The sequence below is a fragment of the Emys orbicularis genome, chromosome 2, assembly GCF_028017835.1.
Source record: "Emys orbicularis isolate rEmyOrb1 chromosome 2, rEmyOrb1.hap1, whole genome shotgun sequence".
NCBI classification, from domain to species: domain Eukaryota; kingdom Metazoa; phylum Chordata; order Testudines; family Emydidae; genus Emys; species Emys orbicularis.
Window position 1 is genome coordinate 217,583,076 of NC_088684.1, and position 17,021 is coordinate 217,600,096.

General features: G+C 41.1%; 1 protein-coding gene across 1 annotated transcript in view; it reads right to left on the reverse strand.

Annotated features, from left to right (window-relative positions):
- Positions 1-1,822: 1,822 nt before the first annotated feature.
- Positions 1,823-17,021, reverse strand: part of LOC135873798 (collagen alpha-6(VI) chain-like) — a 79,881-nt gene continuing 64,682 nt past the window's right edge. The window contains exons 28-33 of the mRNA XM_065398415.1: positions 12,967-13,460; positions 9,883-9,979; positions 7,096-7,767; positions 5,325-5,418; positions 4,340-4,544; positions 1,823-1,828 (exon numbers count right to left, since the gene is read on the reverse strand). Of these exons, the coding sequence (XP_065254487.1) occupies positions 1,823-1,828; positions 4,340-4,544; positions 5,325-5,418; positions 7,096-7,767; positions 9,883-9,979; positions 12,967-13,460 (1,568 nt within the window). The remainder of the gene's footprint in view (positions 1,829-4,339; positions 4,545-5,324; positions 5,419-7,095; positions 7,768-9,882; positions 9,980-12,966; positions 13,461-17,021) is intronic.

Here is a 17,021-nt window from a genome sequence, read left to right on the forward strand (position 1 = left end):
TGCTTGTCCAGCTTTTCTAAATAGTCCTGAATCACTTCTTTCTCCACAGAGGGCTGGTCATCTCCCCATGCTGTACTGCCTAGTGCAGTAGTCTGGGAGCTGACCTTGTTCGTGAAGACAGAGCCAAAAAAAAGTATTGAGTACATTAGCTTTTTCCACATCCTCTGTCACTAGGTTGCCTCCCTCACTCACTCTCTCCTGCTGTAATGAATGTGTAAATCACAGAGTGAGTGATGCATAATGTTTTCTTATTCCATTATACACTTGCACAAAACAGAGATACGATGTTTATATCCAGGCAGCAGGGAGTTTTTAGGTACATCATGAGCAGACAGTTTTGTCTCTTGTATGTAAGTAATGACTTGTAAAGGAACAAGGATCTCCCATCATGATCACTGTATCTTGTCTTGTTCTTAACACAGAAAGTTTGATGGGAATAGTACTGAGTATTAGTTTTAGCTATTATGATCACATGAAACAAGACACCATCTGAAGTTTCAGGCAGATAGTTTAATTGGTACCATGACATGTTGCATAACTTGCATTAAAAAGCTCAGTATGATGCCAGCATAGTGACACAAGGTACATTTTACAATTGTCCCCATACAGTTTTTAAATGTCTTTCACCAATTAGAAATTAAATACTTTTTTAAAAAAAAGTCAGAAAAATAAAATATTTTCTTATACTACTCTCTAGACCAAAAAACTGGTCTAAATTGTGAACATTTTTATTTGAAAGAATTTGGGGTCTGAAGCTTTGAACAATGACTATCAGGCATGCTTACTACTGTGAAGAGTCACCTAGGCCGGGTCATAAGAGTTTGAGAAACGGGACTTTTGTTCCTTAGAGTGCACTGATATTCAAAGCCTGATCCCACTAAAGCCAGTGGTTTATATCCCCAGGTATTTCAGTAGTAATTTAGTTTAAATTTTCCTTTTTGGAATAAAGATACACAGAAAAAAATACATTTAACCAATATCTCTTCTTTTCCACAATTGGCACAACATAATTCTAGGTTTGAGAGTTTACTCCAAGCATAACTAACAACTCTACTGTAATATGGGAAGGATAGTTTAATGGGCTCACTACCTGCTCAAAGTACTTAACATACCAGTTAAAATGTAATGAGCTACTATATATGTATGCTGTCTATTTTTACACATCTGTGTAATAACACTGAAATGAAGCTTTGTAAATGTACAACAAACCTGGATGTTGCAATATTTTTGGTGACTATTTGACATCACATCAGTCTGAAACTTGGTATATTGTGGCATATGAAACCAAATTTCATTTAGCCACTTTTTAATATTGAGACTGTAAAATTGAATAGGGTCCATGTAGCTATGAAGACAAGTAGAGTTGTACAAGTTCTGTCCCATGAAACCTGCAATTCTGAATTTTTTTTTGTTCCAAATCAGAACAAGCAGTTGGAAATACAAAGTTTTCTGTGGAATAGACTTTTTGAAAACTTCTAGACTGGCACGCTGGCCAGACCGTCGGGAGCCAATCTGCTTGGTTTTCATCAAAACTTATGATGGAATAGAGACATTCCTGTAGAATGCTTCAATTCCATGGACTCAACATTTTCTGATGGAAAAAACTTAATTGGAAAGTATTTTTTACAAGCCCTATGCTTATGACTTTGGTGTTTTGTTTTGTTTTAAGGCAGACGAGATGCTCCATGTTAAAGACACACGGTTCTTTTAGAGTTCTCCTTGATCTAAAAGAAGTAATTCAGTCACCAATTGCATAGTTACTCTATCTGGAAAACCACAGCAGTGACTAATAAGCCTTCTTCCTATCTTTACACAATGCAATTTACACCTGTAGAAGGAGTATGGAAAGTAAAGTTTCACTGAAAAGAATTTGCACTGCAGTTTACTCATTGAAAAAGGAGAGTGTTACACACATTCATGCCTCAGTTCTTGCCAGTCAACTCCAACAAAGCACAACTGACCTGGAGACTAGACAGTTCCTTAAGGGCCTGACCCTGTGAATTTCCAAGTGCCCTCACCTCCCACTGAAGTGAATGGGAGTTGAGCACATTCAGTACTATACAGGAGCAGACCCTACGTGCATAGGGATAGATATATTCAAGTTTTTTAAAATACAGTCTTGTCCATTTCTTAAAGGAATAAAATGATTCTGTATCTCACAGATCATGTCCACATTTCTTCCATGATTTCCACCAATAAACCATTGTAGGAGGCAGACGGGAATTTTTACAGGTCAGAACCATGCAGCATAGTTAGTTTCTTCAGCCCAGTGCCATATTTAACCATTTCATTGTTTAAAACGCTTTGGTTCCAGCCATCTATAAAACAAAAACAAAAAGGGCCTTCTCTTTAGGATGAGACTGTCCATACAGAGGATTGAAAAGGCTTGTTTTCAATACCGTTGCTTTTGTCTTTTTCCTATAAGCATTGTATTAAGGTAGAGTATATCTTTTCAAAACAGTGAGTGATGGCCAAATCTTGGCTCTTGCCACAGCCTGAGCACGTGCTATGGCGCCTCTCAAAAAGGGCCAGGATGGGAACAAGTCTCTAGCCAGCTGATGAAGCCAGTCTTTCCTCTGCCGGGAGGAGCGGCAAGATGGCCAGATGCAGTGGCTCTATTAGTGCCCTCACTTCTCCCTCAGACTGAGCCTCAGCCCCCAAACTGCATACACTGCTTCTGCAGTTGGCAGAAATGTGGAGTTATGGGTAGGCTTTCCACCTCTGAGAACAAAACCAATGGACTATATCCATCATGGGGATGGGGAGGAGGAGATGTCTGAGATGTGAACAAGCGCTACACAACAAAGGAGTTTATAAAACTAATAAGATCAGAGAAAGATGATGCATGTGTGCTACATAGTAGAGATGCAGTTGCAAATGAGCATCCATTCAATCCCCATCACAACAGTACCTGACACTGCACTCCAGGGAAATCTCTACAGCTATTTTCAAAGGATATGCAAGGGCCATAAAGGAAACAAAAATATTTCAGAAACACGTCAATCAGAGCAGTGGATGCGCAGTACCTCTGAAAATTAGGTCACTTATTTATGTGCTTAACTTCAGGCAGCCAAGTTTGAAAGTGGGAGCCTTAATCTCTTCGGGCTGTTTCCCCATCCATTAACAGGAGATCAGTTTTTGCTCCTCTAGAGCATTTTAGACACACAGATGAAACGTGCTGTGTAAGTGCTAAGCATTGTAGTTAAGGGAGCTGGAAAGCAGTAGTGAATACTAGCCATTTGCTTTTCAATTTGCTAGATATTTTACAAGAATATTTTTATTTCCACTTCTTCTAACTGCCATAATATTTATCCATGAGCTTTTATATGCAGCTCCCTTTACAGCATTCTGAGAACAGAATGTGCTGATGACCAGTAAACTGTAGTGGCTGCAGATCCAACCAAAATCCTAATTGTGTTTATAATACGTGAGCCTAGGCATGCTTGCATAGTATTATTTTAACATAATCGTGTTCAGAATGAACTAATATTAAGGATGTGAAGGGTCACAACAGTTCAAGTGGACCAGGTCTTAAGATTTTACTGAGGGTGCTTGTTTCAGTGAGAATATTTGGGTTTGGGGTAAGAGGAGGCCATAGTAGAACCACATAAGAGGCTGTCCCACCTCATGTTGGGAAACAGCCACAGGAGGGCGACTAAGAGGATCGTGTGTAGCTGAAGGTAGCTTAGAATGGGCCTGGAGCCATGAAACAGCTCTGTGCTTGGAGGCTAACTGATGGAGAAGGTGAGTGGCAACAGGAAATTCTGCCTGCTTGTGTAGGAGCCCTCTTCCTGTCATGCTGGTGCTGAATCAGTGATTCTACAGAGGGCAGAAAAGAGGTTAGGTTGATGGCAGGAGGAGGAGACAGAAGAGCTGGTATATTTGGCTCCTTTCCCTCAGCTCAATTTTCTTAGAAGGTGTGAAGTCATCCATAGGGTTCCAAAGGTTAAACTGTCCACCCTGCTCAGTGAGGTTTAAGCAGACATCCCCCTTCCTTTCCTTACATCAGACATAACTTACTGTGACGGGGCAGCCCAGCCCTGCCCTGCACTAGCCCCGGCAGCGCCAGACAAGTAGCTCTGTCAGAGGAAGTCCCGCCCCGCCCATACTGGGCATGCTCCAAATGCTCAGTGAGTATAAAAGGAGGGAACTCTGCTCAGTCTGGGCTGGCAGCCGAAGGGGGGTACCTTGCCCCCAGTAAGCCTCAGCGTGTTTCGGTAGGACCCCCCTGCTGAGCCAGCAGTAAGGTCCTACTGCCCTGTAACCAGGGGCAGTTCTATGGACTCTGGCCGCTAGGCTGTGCTGCCCTGTGACGCGGGGGTTAAACCCTCACACTTACGTTATCTTCCCTTCCGTGTGTTTTGGCAGCATTCTCCATTATGTCGGTAGTTACCAAGGATTGATGTGTATTGCTGGCAAAACTGTTGGTGTTTAGAGGACCATTGCTTACGTCATCCTGGAACATTAGTGTTGCATGCCCAGAAACAGTGTATTCAGCATCAGCTATGGCATCACCTCCTGACCAATCCTCATCTATGATAGCTCTGGGGATAAAAGAACAAGAAACATTTTGGCCTGGCAGGAGGACTCAAAAATAGCTGGTATTAGCTAACTTCCTCTGTTTCAATGTCTGCCCTTTTCCTTAGGTTGAGTTAAGACTTGAACATCTCCGGGAAGAGGTATTCAGATTTCAATAAGGGCTCGTCTTCACCATTTGTAGCAAGCTGGGGTATGAATCTACCCTGCCCTGCAGTAGGTATCTGTGTAGACCCTGCTGCTGTGCACTAACAGTTCGCTAGTGCACTTAGAGAATAGCTAAAAGCACGCTAAGGAACTGTTAGTGTGCATCAGCAAGGTCTACACAGACAGTGAGCAGTGGGCTAGTGAAGGTCAGATTTACACCACAGCCTGCTGCAAACTAAACGTTCATGTGGACAAGCCCTAAGATCTGGAACAATACGTACCCCCCAAACAACCAACCACTGGTGTTGGGGCAGGTGGTGCTTTGCACAAATGAGCTCTGCAGGACAAGCGGAAATCAGGCAGGAGGAGAATTTTGTATCTGGTTTTAATGAAAACGTTTTTAAATCTTTGTTGCAGTTCTATAGTTTTCAATTTTTTTTTTAAAACGACCGATAATTTTGATGGCAGAACATGAAATTACTGCCCAACACAACTACTCACGTGCATAAAGTGAAGCACATCTGTGAGCGTTTGCAGGTTCAGGGCCTTTGATAGGAATCCCTACCCAGGAGAACTAGGCGCTCTCATCAATTTGCCCATATGTAAAAACAAGTCATAATAAAATAAGTGTCTGGACTCACACATGTTGGCCCCTTAGTGCATATTCTGGTTTCTGAGAGCGAGCTCTGGTACAAATTCTCGTGAGCTCTACTGGTGGATATTTGTTGCTTGCACCTGTCAAGAAAACAAGACATAGTAACAAAATGTACCAACTCAATGCAATTTGAAACAGTTTTCACTCCACTTTTCCTCTTCTGCCCCCACGTATCTTCATTCACCCAGCAGGGTTGTACTAAATACTGAAAGCAGTAAGACAAATTACTGGCAGAGCTTGCAAGGGCTTATACTCAGCTTGATGGTATTTCTGTTTGGATGTAACACACAAACTTTTGGATGTCACAGCCAAGCAATTCCAAAATCTCAGGAAGTGGTCTAGACATAAGAACGGCCATACTGGGTCAGACCAAAGGTCTATCTAGCCCAGTATCCTATCTTCCAGCAGTGGCCAATGCCAGGTGCCCCAGAGGGAATGAACAGAACGGGTAATCATCAAGTGATCCATTCCCTGCCACCCACTCCCAGCCTCTGGTAAACAGAGGCTAGGGACACCATCCCTGCTCATCCTGGCTAATAGCCATTGATGGACCTATCCTCCATGGATTTATCAAGGCAACAATGGGCAGAGTCCTACTGATTTTGGTGAAAATCAGAAGGGGGATGGGGGGAATGACATGTAGCCCCTGGCATCTAGTTGTAGACCTAGCAGCTTCAAGCACCTCTAATTGTGTACAAATCAAAGAACTATTTGATGGCTGCCATTAACGCTTTCTATCATAACACCCCCTCATCTCAGCTCTGCCCATCCTCCCAGTACAGTTTTAAAATGCTGACTTGAGAGAGAGAGAAGTAGAATCAGAAGAGTGGCATGGGGGCACATGCAGCCCCTGAGATGAGAGCCTATTGGCAAACTCAGTTTAAATACCTTCTGTTTCTTTATGCATAGGCACCATTTTTTAGACACATTCACACCATAAGGCTATTACAAGCTATGATTAGTTTATAGTACATTAGTTCTCTCACCCTTGCAATTCAGCCCTTCTCAAAGGCTTACTTTTGCCTAGGGATCTAAAAATAATTCAAATGTGTCTATGTTAAGGTGAGGACTTCAGGATGATAGTCCAATTATGCTCTGTAGTCTCCTCCAGTATCATTCCATCAATGAGTCTGCAAGGGCTGCTACGATGTGTAAGCAGCATAGATTGTACTAAATACATCCCCCATCTGCAGGTTCTTCTGATGTGTAGTCAAGTGATCCAAGATCACAACAACTTTTCTGACATATCACTGTGTTGATCTACTACTAGGTCAGCATTTTTTCTGTTTACTGAATAAATGGAAGGCCCAGGGAACTGATAATAGGATATCCAGCACTCAGCCTAGGTCACTGGTCCAATCTGTGGCAAAAGCTAGAAGTGACCTAAAGTCACTGCCATCTGATAGTTGTTAGGTGGTCTATGTGAAATAAGGTTGGTGGCCTTAGTTCAATTCCTAGTAGAGAGATTTCCCATCATAAAACCTATTGAGATCACCAGTGTTGTTCGTTCCTAGGGCTGTCTAATAAGGGGTAAAAGAGTGGTTTAAGTCCATGCTTGATAGTCTTAAGTATTTAACTTGATCTACTAAGGACAGAACTAAGGGACTTTGGAATGGGAAACCTGCATTGAAAACTCCATGCTAAACACATTGTGAATCTATGGAAGACTAATGTCCAAGGTTATCAACCTAACCTCTTTCATGAGTTGCTGGACATTCACTGAAGAACAATGAAACAGCATTAATATAATAACTTACGCCTGAGGAGATGCACAAATGGTTTCATAAACCTCACTACGTATTCAAGTTCAGGCTTATGAACTCTGCCCAGCTGAATCAAATGATGTTCCAGGGGAATACTAGCCATCTCTTCCAATTCCATGTTGTTATATACATGTCCTAATGAAATTACAAACAGAGCATATCCTTGGCACTTGGCTCTCAGAGATGCCTTCTTTAATATGTCTTTGTCCCACTGACTTGTTTCTCCAGCAGATATAACAATGATAGCCTTGTGTTGTCTGGAGTGGGGTGCAGTTAAGAAAACATTATCAATTGTCCACTGTATGGCATGGCCAAGAGCAGCTGCTCCATTCAGCTGTCGAACAGATTCTTGGATATGTCTTTTCATTAACTGTCTCTTCTTGTAGGTGACAAAGTCAAACTCTTTCTTTACAGGGTTCCGCCCCATTCGGGGTTTGAAACCTGGTGGAGCATGGCTCACCACAGCCACCCTATCACCTGTGGAAGAAGTCTCTGGCTCAGAGGAAATGTCAAAGTTATCAAGTACTCTGCTCAAGAAGTTTTTCACGTTCTCAAATTCGGCACCACTCATTTTCTGTGAACTATCCAAAATGAAAGCAGCATCCACATATGCCGGTGGTGATCGGAATCTGCGGCGTTCACAAAACTCATCTGGTTTACATTTGTCTGCAAATAAACAGAAAATTAGTTTGTACTTCTCTCTTTAAGAAACTGAAAGTGTGACAAAAGAAATGGCGTCTGAACTCTCAGTTCCGGAGAGGATTAAAGAGCCTAAACTTAAAGTATTAACAACAATCTTCTACATCTGTGAAAGATATGTATAATTAAAATCAGAAAGCTAAGGGACTGATCCTGTGAAATAATCCACTCCTCACAAGATTAGCCCTTATTACTAGGGTTGTTGATTAATCAGAGTTAACTCACGTGGTTGACTCAAAAAAAATTAATCGCGATTAATCACAGTTTTAGTCGCACCGTTAAACAATAGAATATCAATTGAAATTTATTAAATATTGTGGATGTTTTTCTACATTTTCATATATATTGTATTTTGTGTTATAATTTAAACCAGTGTATATTATTGTTGATTACAAATATTTGCACTGTAAAAATGATAAATGAAATAGTATTTTTCAGTTTGCACTACAGTACTTGAATGAGGTAATCTTTTTGTTATTAAAGTGCAACTTACAAATGTAGATTTTTTTTGGTTACATAACTGCACTCAAAAACAAATATAAAACTTCAGAGCCTACAAGTCCACTCAGTCCTACTTCTTGTTCAGACAATCGCTAAGACAAACAAGTTTGTTTACATTTACAGGAGAGAATGCTGCCCTCTTCTTATTTACAATGTCAACTGAAAGTGAGAACATGCATTTTCATGGCACTGTTGTAGCTGGTGTTGCAAGGTATTTACGTGCCAGATATGCTAAACATTTGTATGTCCCTTCATGCTTCGGCCACCATTCCAGAGGACATGCTTCCATGCTGATGACGCTCGTTTAAAAAAAACCAATTTGTTAATTTAAATTTGTGACTGAACTTCTTGGGGGAGGGGGGAACTGTATGTCTCCTGCTCTGTTTTACCCACATTCTGCTATATATTTCATGTAATAGCAGTCTCGGATGATGACCCAGCACATGTTGTTCATTTTAAGAACACTTTCACTGCAGATTTCACAAAACGCAAAGAAGGCACCAATGTGAGATTTCTAAAGATAGCTACAGCACTCGACCCAAGGTTTAAGAATCTGAAGTGCCTTCCAAAATCTGAGAGGAACAAGGTATGGAGCATGCTTTCAAATGTCTTAAAAGAGCAACACTTCGATGTGGAAACTACAGAACTCGAACCACCAAAAAAGAAAATCAACCTTCTGCTGGTGGCATCTGACTCAGATAATGGAAAATGAACATGCGTTGGCCCACACTGCTTTGGATTGTTATCGAGCAGAACCCATCATCAGCATGGTATGGTATATCATCAGTATGGAAGCATGTCTTCTGGAATGGTGGCCAAAGCATGAAGGTGCATACGAATGTTTAGCATATCTGGCACATAAATACCTTGCAATGCCAGCTACAACAGTGACATGCGAACATCTGTTCTCACTTTCAGGTGACATTGTAAATAAGAAGAGGGCAGCATTCTCTCCTTTTACATTGTTTTGTTTTTGAGTGCAGTTATGTAACAAAAAAAAAAATCTACATTTTGTAAGTTGTACTTTTGCAATAGAGATTACACTATAGTACTTGTATGAGGTGAATTGAAAAATACTATTTCTTTTGTTTATCATTTTTACAGTGCAAATATTTGTAATAATAATATAAAGTGAGCACTATACACAGTCTTCTGTATTGTAAATTGAAATCAAATATTTAAAAATGTAGAAAAACATCCAAAATATTTAATTAATTTCAATTGGTATTCTATTGTTGTGATTAATCGCGATTAATTTTTTTGAGTTAATTACGTGAGTTAACTGCGATTAATCGACAGCCCTAATTTTTATGCATTCGAGTACATTTCCTCCTAAGAAAAACTTGGCAGTACAGATAGTGGAGATAAGCAGTTGGTTGTAAATCATGATCAACATGCTACTCATTGGAAAGTTCCCTCCTTTTAGGGATTAACTTGTGAAGAAGAAATAAAGCCAGAAAATTCAGCTGTGGTTATTTGAAACACAAATGTCTGTCTAAATGCTTTTGCCAGTCTCTCTCATGCTTTTTGCCAGGCAGCACTAAATAATAGTGTTTTTTCTCTAATACAGATGGATCTTACCATAACAAAGAGTGCAGCGCCGAAATGTTTCCAAGAATGGCTCATAGTCATCCTCTTGATTAATATTTATTATCTGGAAGAATCCAGTATCGTCCATCTAGACAGAACAATAATAAAAGGATTTAGTGCAGAAGGCAAGTGGTGAGTTTTACCTTAAAACAGTTTCTTTCAATACTGTACAATTGTGTTCACGGCAGGCATTCAGAGAGAATTACATTCATTCCTAAGTGTCAGATATTCAACCCCTAAGCCACCCACAACCAACAGCAATTTTGTATATTCTCCAGCGTGACAAACTTCAGTGACCCTGAAAACCTCTAGAGAAACCTCCAATTTCTCAACTACCCTTCAGCGATGAACTTGGGTTCCAGCTGTCTTTGCGCTGGGCTCTGACTTGGCACTTCCACACTGAAGTTTTGCCCTCTATTAGGGGCTGGAGTGTTCCAAATCTCAGAGTCAGCCAGCTTGTGTGATTTGGAGCATTTCATTTGACACACAGTTAATTCAGTAGAAAACTGGTGTGACTTTAGATGTGTGTCCAAAAACAAGGCACTGCATACTCTAGTTTTTCAAGCAGAAGTACGGATTGAGAATAATTCTCAAAACAAAAATGCTACATTGAGTGTTTCCAAACACTAGCTACTCCTTACCAAGTGATGGGCCCTGTCCTTCAGTGTCTTCTTGAACAGAATTCCTATTGACTTCAATGGAGGGGTTCAAGGACTGCATGCTGAAACTGGTAATCAGTGACACCAGGCATCTTATCCTATTCTGAAATGGTTCTCTTTCCACTGATGTAATGTAACACAAGCTAGGAGTTATTATGTAAAGGGAGAGGGGAAAAGGGGCAGAGCTGGGGAATCCTGTGGCGCTAAAGGAGAGCTCATGCAGAAGCCCCTGTGAAGAAGGGGAAAAACCTGGCTGGTTGGGAGCAGCTGAGCCCAAAGCAAGAAGGGTTGATGCTGGAGGGTGGATCCCAGGGGTAGGGGGTCACAGGAAGAGAGGCCTGTGAGAGTAGAACACTAGGGGAAGCCCCCTTGCAGCAAGCTTGAGTGGAGGGCTGCAGGAAGCAGAGCCCAAAACAAGGGGGTTGTCCTGGAGGGATGTTCCCTGAGCAGGGGTAGGACTCTCAGGGAGGAAAGCCTGGCTCAGTGGAACACTGGAGAGTTCTGTCCCAGGAGACCTGCCTTGGGGCAATGGGAAAAGAGTTGCGGGTCTTGGAACACTCAGGTAGATGCCCTGGAGAGTGGGGCCCTGGAACAGGGGCTAAAGGAACTGGGACAGAGTGGTTAGTGACTCTCGGCTGGGTGATTAGGGAACGGTGACCTTTGCATGGGATTGACGAGCTGCTGCGTTGTAACCTTGTTTAACTTTGGGGGTTTGAGAAGAACTGTTTTACTATGAGGGATCTGTGGACTGTGACCCTTTTATTAATATAAAGGGTTTGAATTTGCTGCTGAGAGAGACAATGTTCCTATACACAAATGGATTCCAAGGGGAAACTGAGGTAGCTGCAGCACCCCGCTGCAGAAGGGCTCCCTGAGTGGGGGCCGTCCTACTCCACATCCCTTTGTTAAACTGATTTCTCTTAATAGTGTCTTCAACTAGATCTTTGTTTAGCTTCTAGTCTCTCTCCTTGAAAGAGATTACAGAGTTCCCAAGGAAATCCATGACAACATGCTGTATTGTAAAGTAATTTTTACAATAACATCAAAAACACAGAATGTTTAAGCTGTAAACTTCCAACTGATTTTTCTCCTTTCCAGCAAAAAATGCTGCAAAAGAACAATCTCTTCGGAGAACGTACTGCAGCACAACTATGCACAGAACACACTTTCAGACACTGAATAATGAGTGCTGTAAGGGTTCAAGACCTGCTCATCTTGCTCATGTGATCAGCATTTGGCCCAAGACAGTGTTATCCTATAATCGTACTGTGGTAACTGGAAAGGTCATCACAGAACAAGTTAGCTGAACAGGAACTGTATGTAACATTAGATGTGCCAAACGGTGTTAGAGAAACATTAAAGTTGCACTGACTGTTAAAATAAGAAAAAAAAAATATAGAAATCCAAACATACTGTTCCTACAGCTATGCAAACTTAGCCACGTTGCACAGTTCTGCTCTTTGATTTGTTGCTGTTGCTAAATCCAGCTCAGAAATTGCTCTGCTACCCTAAAACAATGACTGAAGCGTGGGTCTCCATATTCAGTGGGCCTCAGTGATTTCCATACCAAATCTGCACTGTTTGCAAGAAAATACTTTTTTTGTCTTGCTCCTCACCAACTCAGCTTAGCTATTGACAGTCAACTTGGGTTGTTCCCATTTCACACACCGTCAATGCTAATAACGGTTCTGCAGGCTGAATTATTCCCTCAGCTACAACTATGCAACCCTGTTATCTTTAGATTATGTAATCAGTGATACCGCTGCAAGCCACCAGATAATTAAGAATCATGCTGTTTTTCTTCATAAGATGCCCTGCTCTCTCTACCACTGTTATTTAAAGGATTTCCTTGTCACAAATGCTAATAGTCCCACAAACACATTGCTTTGGTAGTGAACTCTACAGTTTTCAAGCACATTGGGTTTGATTCTCCACTGCCTTGCCCCTTGTGTAGTCATTTACCCCCCAGACAGAGTGAGTGGAAAACACCATTGTTCGGGTTTGGTACTGTTTTACTGCTAGTGTGCACTCACTTTCCACAGGGGTAAATGACAGACAATGTAAGGTGTAAGGCAGTGGAGAATCAGGCCGGGTTTTCTTGAATGTATTAAATACTCTGATTAAGCACCAAGTCCTACAATGTTCATCAGATGCATAATCCTTATACAAGTAGTTCTATTGACTTGAATGGAATCACTAGCATTAATAAGGACTATTCATGTAAGTGTTGCAGGATTTGACCCCAGATATGATCACAAATAACCAATACAATGGGCCAGATCTGTCTTGGGTGTAACTCCACTGAAGATAATGGAGTTACACCAAAGGATGAATGTGGCCCACTGTGTTTTGAAGGCTGTGAAATACAAAGTCTTGTTACTGAACATCAAAAAGAAAACGTTAGTGGATTTCTTACCGCAAAAGCACGACGGAGGAGGGGAACATCATTAAAAGCGATAACTACTGGAACAATATCAAATGCAGTGTACTCCAGAACTGCTGTGTTAATAGAAAATTCATCTGCAGACGGCCCATTGCTGAAAAACACTGCTACTTTTCTCACATTAGGACCTTGGCGAGTTCGCTTGAAAACATTCCTGGCAACGAATCCCATCGCTCTGGCAATATCCCGCTCGCTTGAGGATCTCTCATAAGCCAGATTATTAAGTTTGTTGAGGAGCTGATTCTTGTTGTAGAACTCAGAGAAGCGGATCAGATAATGAGTGTTGGAATTGTAGGACACAACAGCGACTCTAGCTCCCACTGGGCAGTTGCTGTCTCTAATTTTGGTGGCATTTACTACTGATATTACAATCTCTCTCATTCTTTCAAATAACTGGGATGTGACATCCTGGGATATGTCCAAAGCAAACACTAGTTCCGTTGGATATACTGGGCATTCCGGTTTTTCTAGACGATAAAAACAGTTGTTATACAAATCACACAGGATAAAAAATGCAAGCTATTTTAAAAAGTGATTAATAACTACTTAATTTTGCTTTCCCGAGATAGCAGGCAGCATAGTATCAGGCTATCTAGGGACTCACTCTACAGAAAACGATACAAGGGCAAGTCATGCTAGGGCATAGTTCAGGAATGCAATGAGACTTTTTCAGACACTGCACTGAGGAGTGCACGTGCTGGACACAACTGCAGTCCCTGTACTCCTTCGAGTAGGGTGGAAGGGAGGCGAAGGCAGGGAGAAGCCAAAGTCATAGTCTTGCCCCCTTCCATGCCACATACAGGTCTGCGAAACTGGCTGGTTGCAGAGGGGGATTATGGAGCACTTCCCTTCCTGTCTGGAAGGTCCAGGAGGGATTGCGTTTCCTGAGGCACAATCACTCCTGGAGCGCTCTCTGTGGTAACGTGGTTCTGTACTGGCCCCAGCTCCATGCTCATCAGGCACAATGGGGCCTACCATGTCTATTGTTCTTTACTTAAATGCAACACTAAGCTGTGGAAAAGCATGGGGTACTTCTATGTTTAAATACATTTCAATGTGTTTAGTGACTCCAAATGGTAGTAGAGGCACATGACATTAGGAAAGACAGCTGAAAATAAAGCTAGTGAATGGAAAGGAAATGGTAATCTAAGTGCATTTTACGGGCCATAAAGACGACCACGATGGTACCCAAAGGTTGTTATAAAAGAAAACTCTGAGAAAAGAGGAACACCAAAATGACTTTAACAAACTAAGAGAACTGGTAGGTAAGGTCCCGTGGGAAGAAAATCTAAGGGCTAAAGGAGTTTACATGAGCGGTGTGAAGCAGAAGTTTCTCAAAGAGACGGTATTGAAGGCGCAACAGCAAACTATCCTGATGCAAAGGAAAGATGGGGAGAATAATAAGAGGACAATACGGCTCCATGAGGAGCTCTTTAATAACCTGACAATCAAAAAGGAATCCTACAAAGAGTGGAAACATGGACAAATTACTAAGGATGAATACATAAGAATAGCACAAGCACGTAGGGACAAAATCAGAAAGGCTCTGGCACAAAATGTACAAGGGACATAAGAGGCAATAACAAGCGATTCTAAAAATACATTAGGAGAAGAGAAAGATGAAGGAAAGTGTAGGTCCTTTAGTTAGCTGTGAAAAATAGCCAGTAACTGGATGGCATCAAGAAGGCCTGTTTTGCTTCAGTCTTCTCTAAAAAGGTAAACTGTGACCAGATGCTTAACACAATTAATATTAACAACAAGGGGGAAGGAACACAAGCCAAAATAGGGGGAAGAACAAGTTAAAGAATATTTAGATGTATTCGAGTCATCCGGACCTGATAAAATTCACCCTCTGGTACTTAAAGAACTAGGCTGAAGGCATCTTGGAACCATTAGTGATTATCTTTAAGAACTCATGGAAGTTGGGTGAGGTCCCAGAGCGCCAGAGAAGGGCAAATATTGCACTTATTAAAAAGGGGAACAAAGAGGACCCAGGGAATTATAGACCTAATTTCAATATCAGGAAAGATACTGGAACAAATTATAAAACAATCAATTTGTAAGCACTTAGAGGATTACAGGATTATAAATCATAGCCAACATAGATTTGTCAAGAACAAATCATGCCTAACTGACCTAATATTCTTCTTTGACAGGGTTACTGGACTAGTGGATAGGCCAAAAGCAGTAAACGAGATAGATCTTGATTTTAGTAGGGCTTTTGACACAGTCCCACATGACATTCTCATAAACAAGCTAGGGAAATATGATTTAAATAAAATTATTAAAAGGTGGGTACCCAACTAGTTGAATGATAACTATTCTTTGAATAGAGTCTATGGTTCACTGTCGAAGTGGGGAGACTTATCTAGTGGGGTCATGCAGAGGTCTGACCTAGGTCCAGCACTATTCAACATTTTCATTAAATGACTTGGACAATGGAGTGAAGGTTATACTTATAAAATTTGCAGATGACACCAAGCTGGGAGGGGTTGCAAGCACTTTGGAGGACAGGATTAGAATTCAAAATGACCTTGAGAAATTGGAGAATTGGTCTGAAATCAACAAGATGAAATACAATAAAGACAAGTGCAAAGTACTACGCTTAGAATAAATAAAATGCATAGTTACAAAATGGGAAATCACTGGCTAGGTGGTGGTACTACTGAAAAGGATATGGGGGTGATAGTGGATCACAAATTGAATGAGTCAACAATGTGATGCAGTTGCAAAAAAGGCTAATATTCTGGGATATATTAACAGGAGTGTCATATGTAAGACAACCAGCTATATCTGTGTGTGTTGCAGCAAGCCACACCTTGGCTCTTACCAGCCTTAGTTATACTGCAGGGTGATACCCAAACACCCCCAATCCTAGACTTTTTTCCCGGAAATGTATGTCCTGTACTGCCCAGCCCCCTCCTGCACAATAGAGGTTTATGTATAGTCTATTATTGCTTTAATAGAAATAATATGCACTTAACTTGCCATCCCAAATGGCATTTAAAACACAGGATTAAATAAAACAAGTTTATTAACTACAAAGAGATTTTAAGTGAATACAAGAAATGAGGCATAAAAATCAGAAATGGTCACAAGAAAATAAAGTTCAAATGCTACTGCTGCCTCACTTAAACTATATCAAATTCAAGCAAAGTTTCTCATCATACGCTTTCAACAGTCTAACTGACCAAACTTAGTAGGTCAGGACACCTTCTCCAGTCCCAGGAATGCTTTGGAATTGGTAATAGTAACATTCCAGGAGATTAGCTCTATGGGGGCTTTACCAATATCAAAGACAAATGATGCAAAGGATTGAGTATGCTAATACACCAAGAAGCAAATCAGAAACATACAAGAAAAGGCCATGAGAATATAAGTTGAAAATATTCATACAATGGGAATCAGTGATGGGCTGGACCGTAAACTTAAAAGATTTGTGGAAATTAAACTAAAAGAAGAATATATCCTTCTTTTTGGTTCAGTGCATGATCCTACCAACTTCAGTACATCTGAAAATGCAAATATATGCAGACTGTGACGACAGCAAACTCGTAAGTGTGAATAGTTGTCAAGGCTGACACTCAATGTGAAGAAATTCTTAATTAAAGGAAGAATACTGGTTTCTCATTCCTGCTGTGGATGCAGCAATCACAACACACAACAATCACTCTGACCAGTTAAAGAGAAGCACTGATGGCCCCTTTCTGATCACATGTCCAATCCTCTTTATCCCACAGTGGAGGACTCAATGCAGGGCCTTGAAAATTGAGAGTATAAAAGTAGCACTCTGAGAAGGTCAATGAGAACTTCTGAGAGTGAGAGGAGAAGAAAACAATGGGGTAGGTTTTCCCAAGGGATCTCCCCTCAAAGTATATTTATTTGCAAAGTCGCCTGAGATGCTAGGTACTTCATCAGATATTGAGGAGGACGAATGACGTTTTAAGGCCAAATCATCCTGCAATTCCCACAAACGTGAGTAAATCTCAAAGAACCATAGAGGTAAAATCTTTCTTTTATCTCTGCAC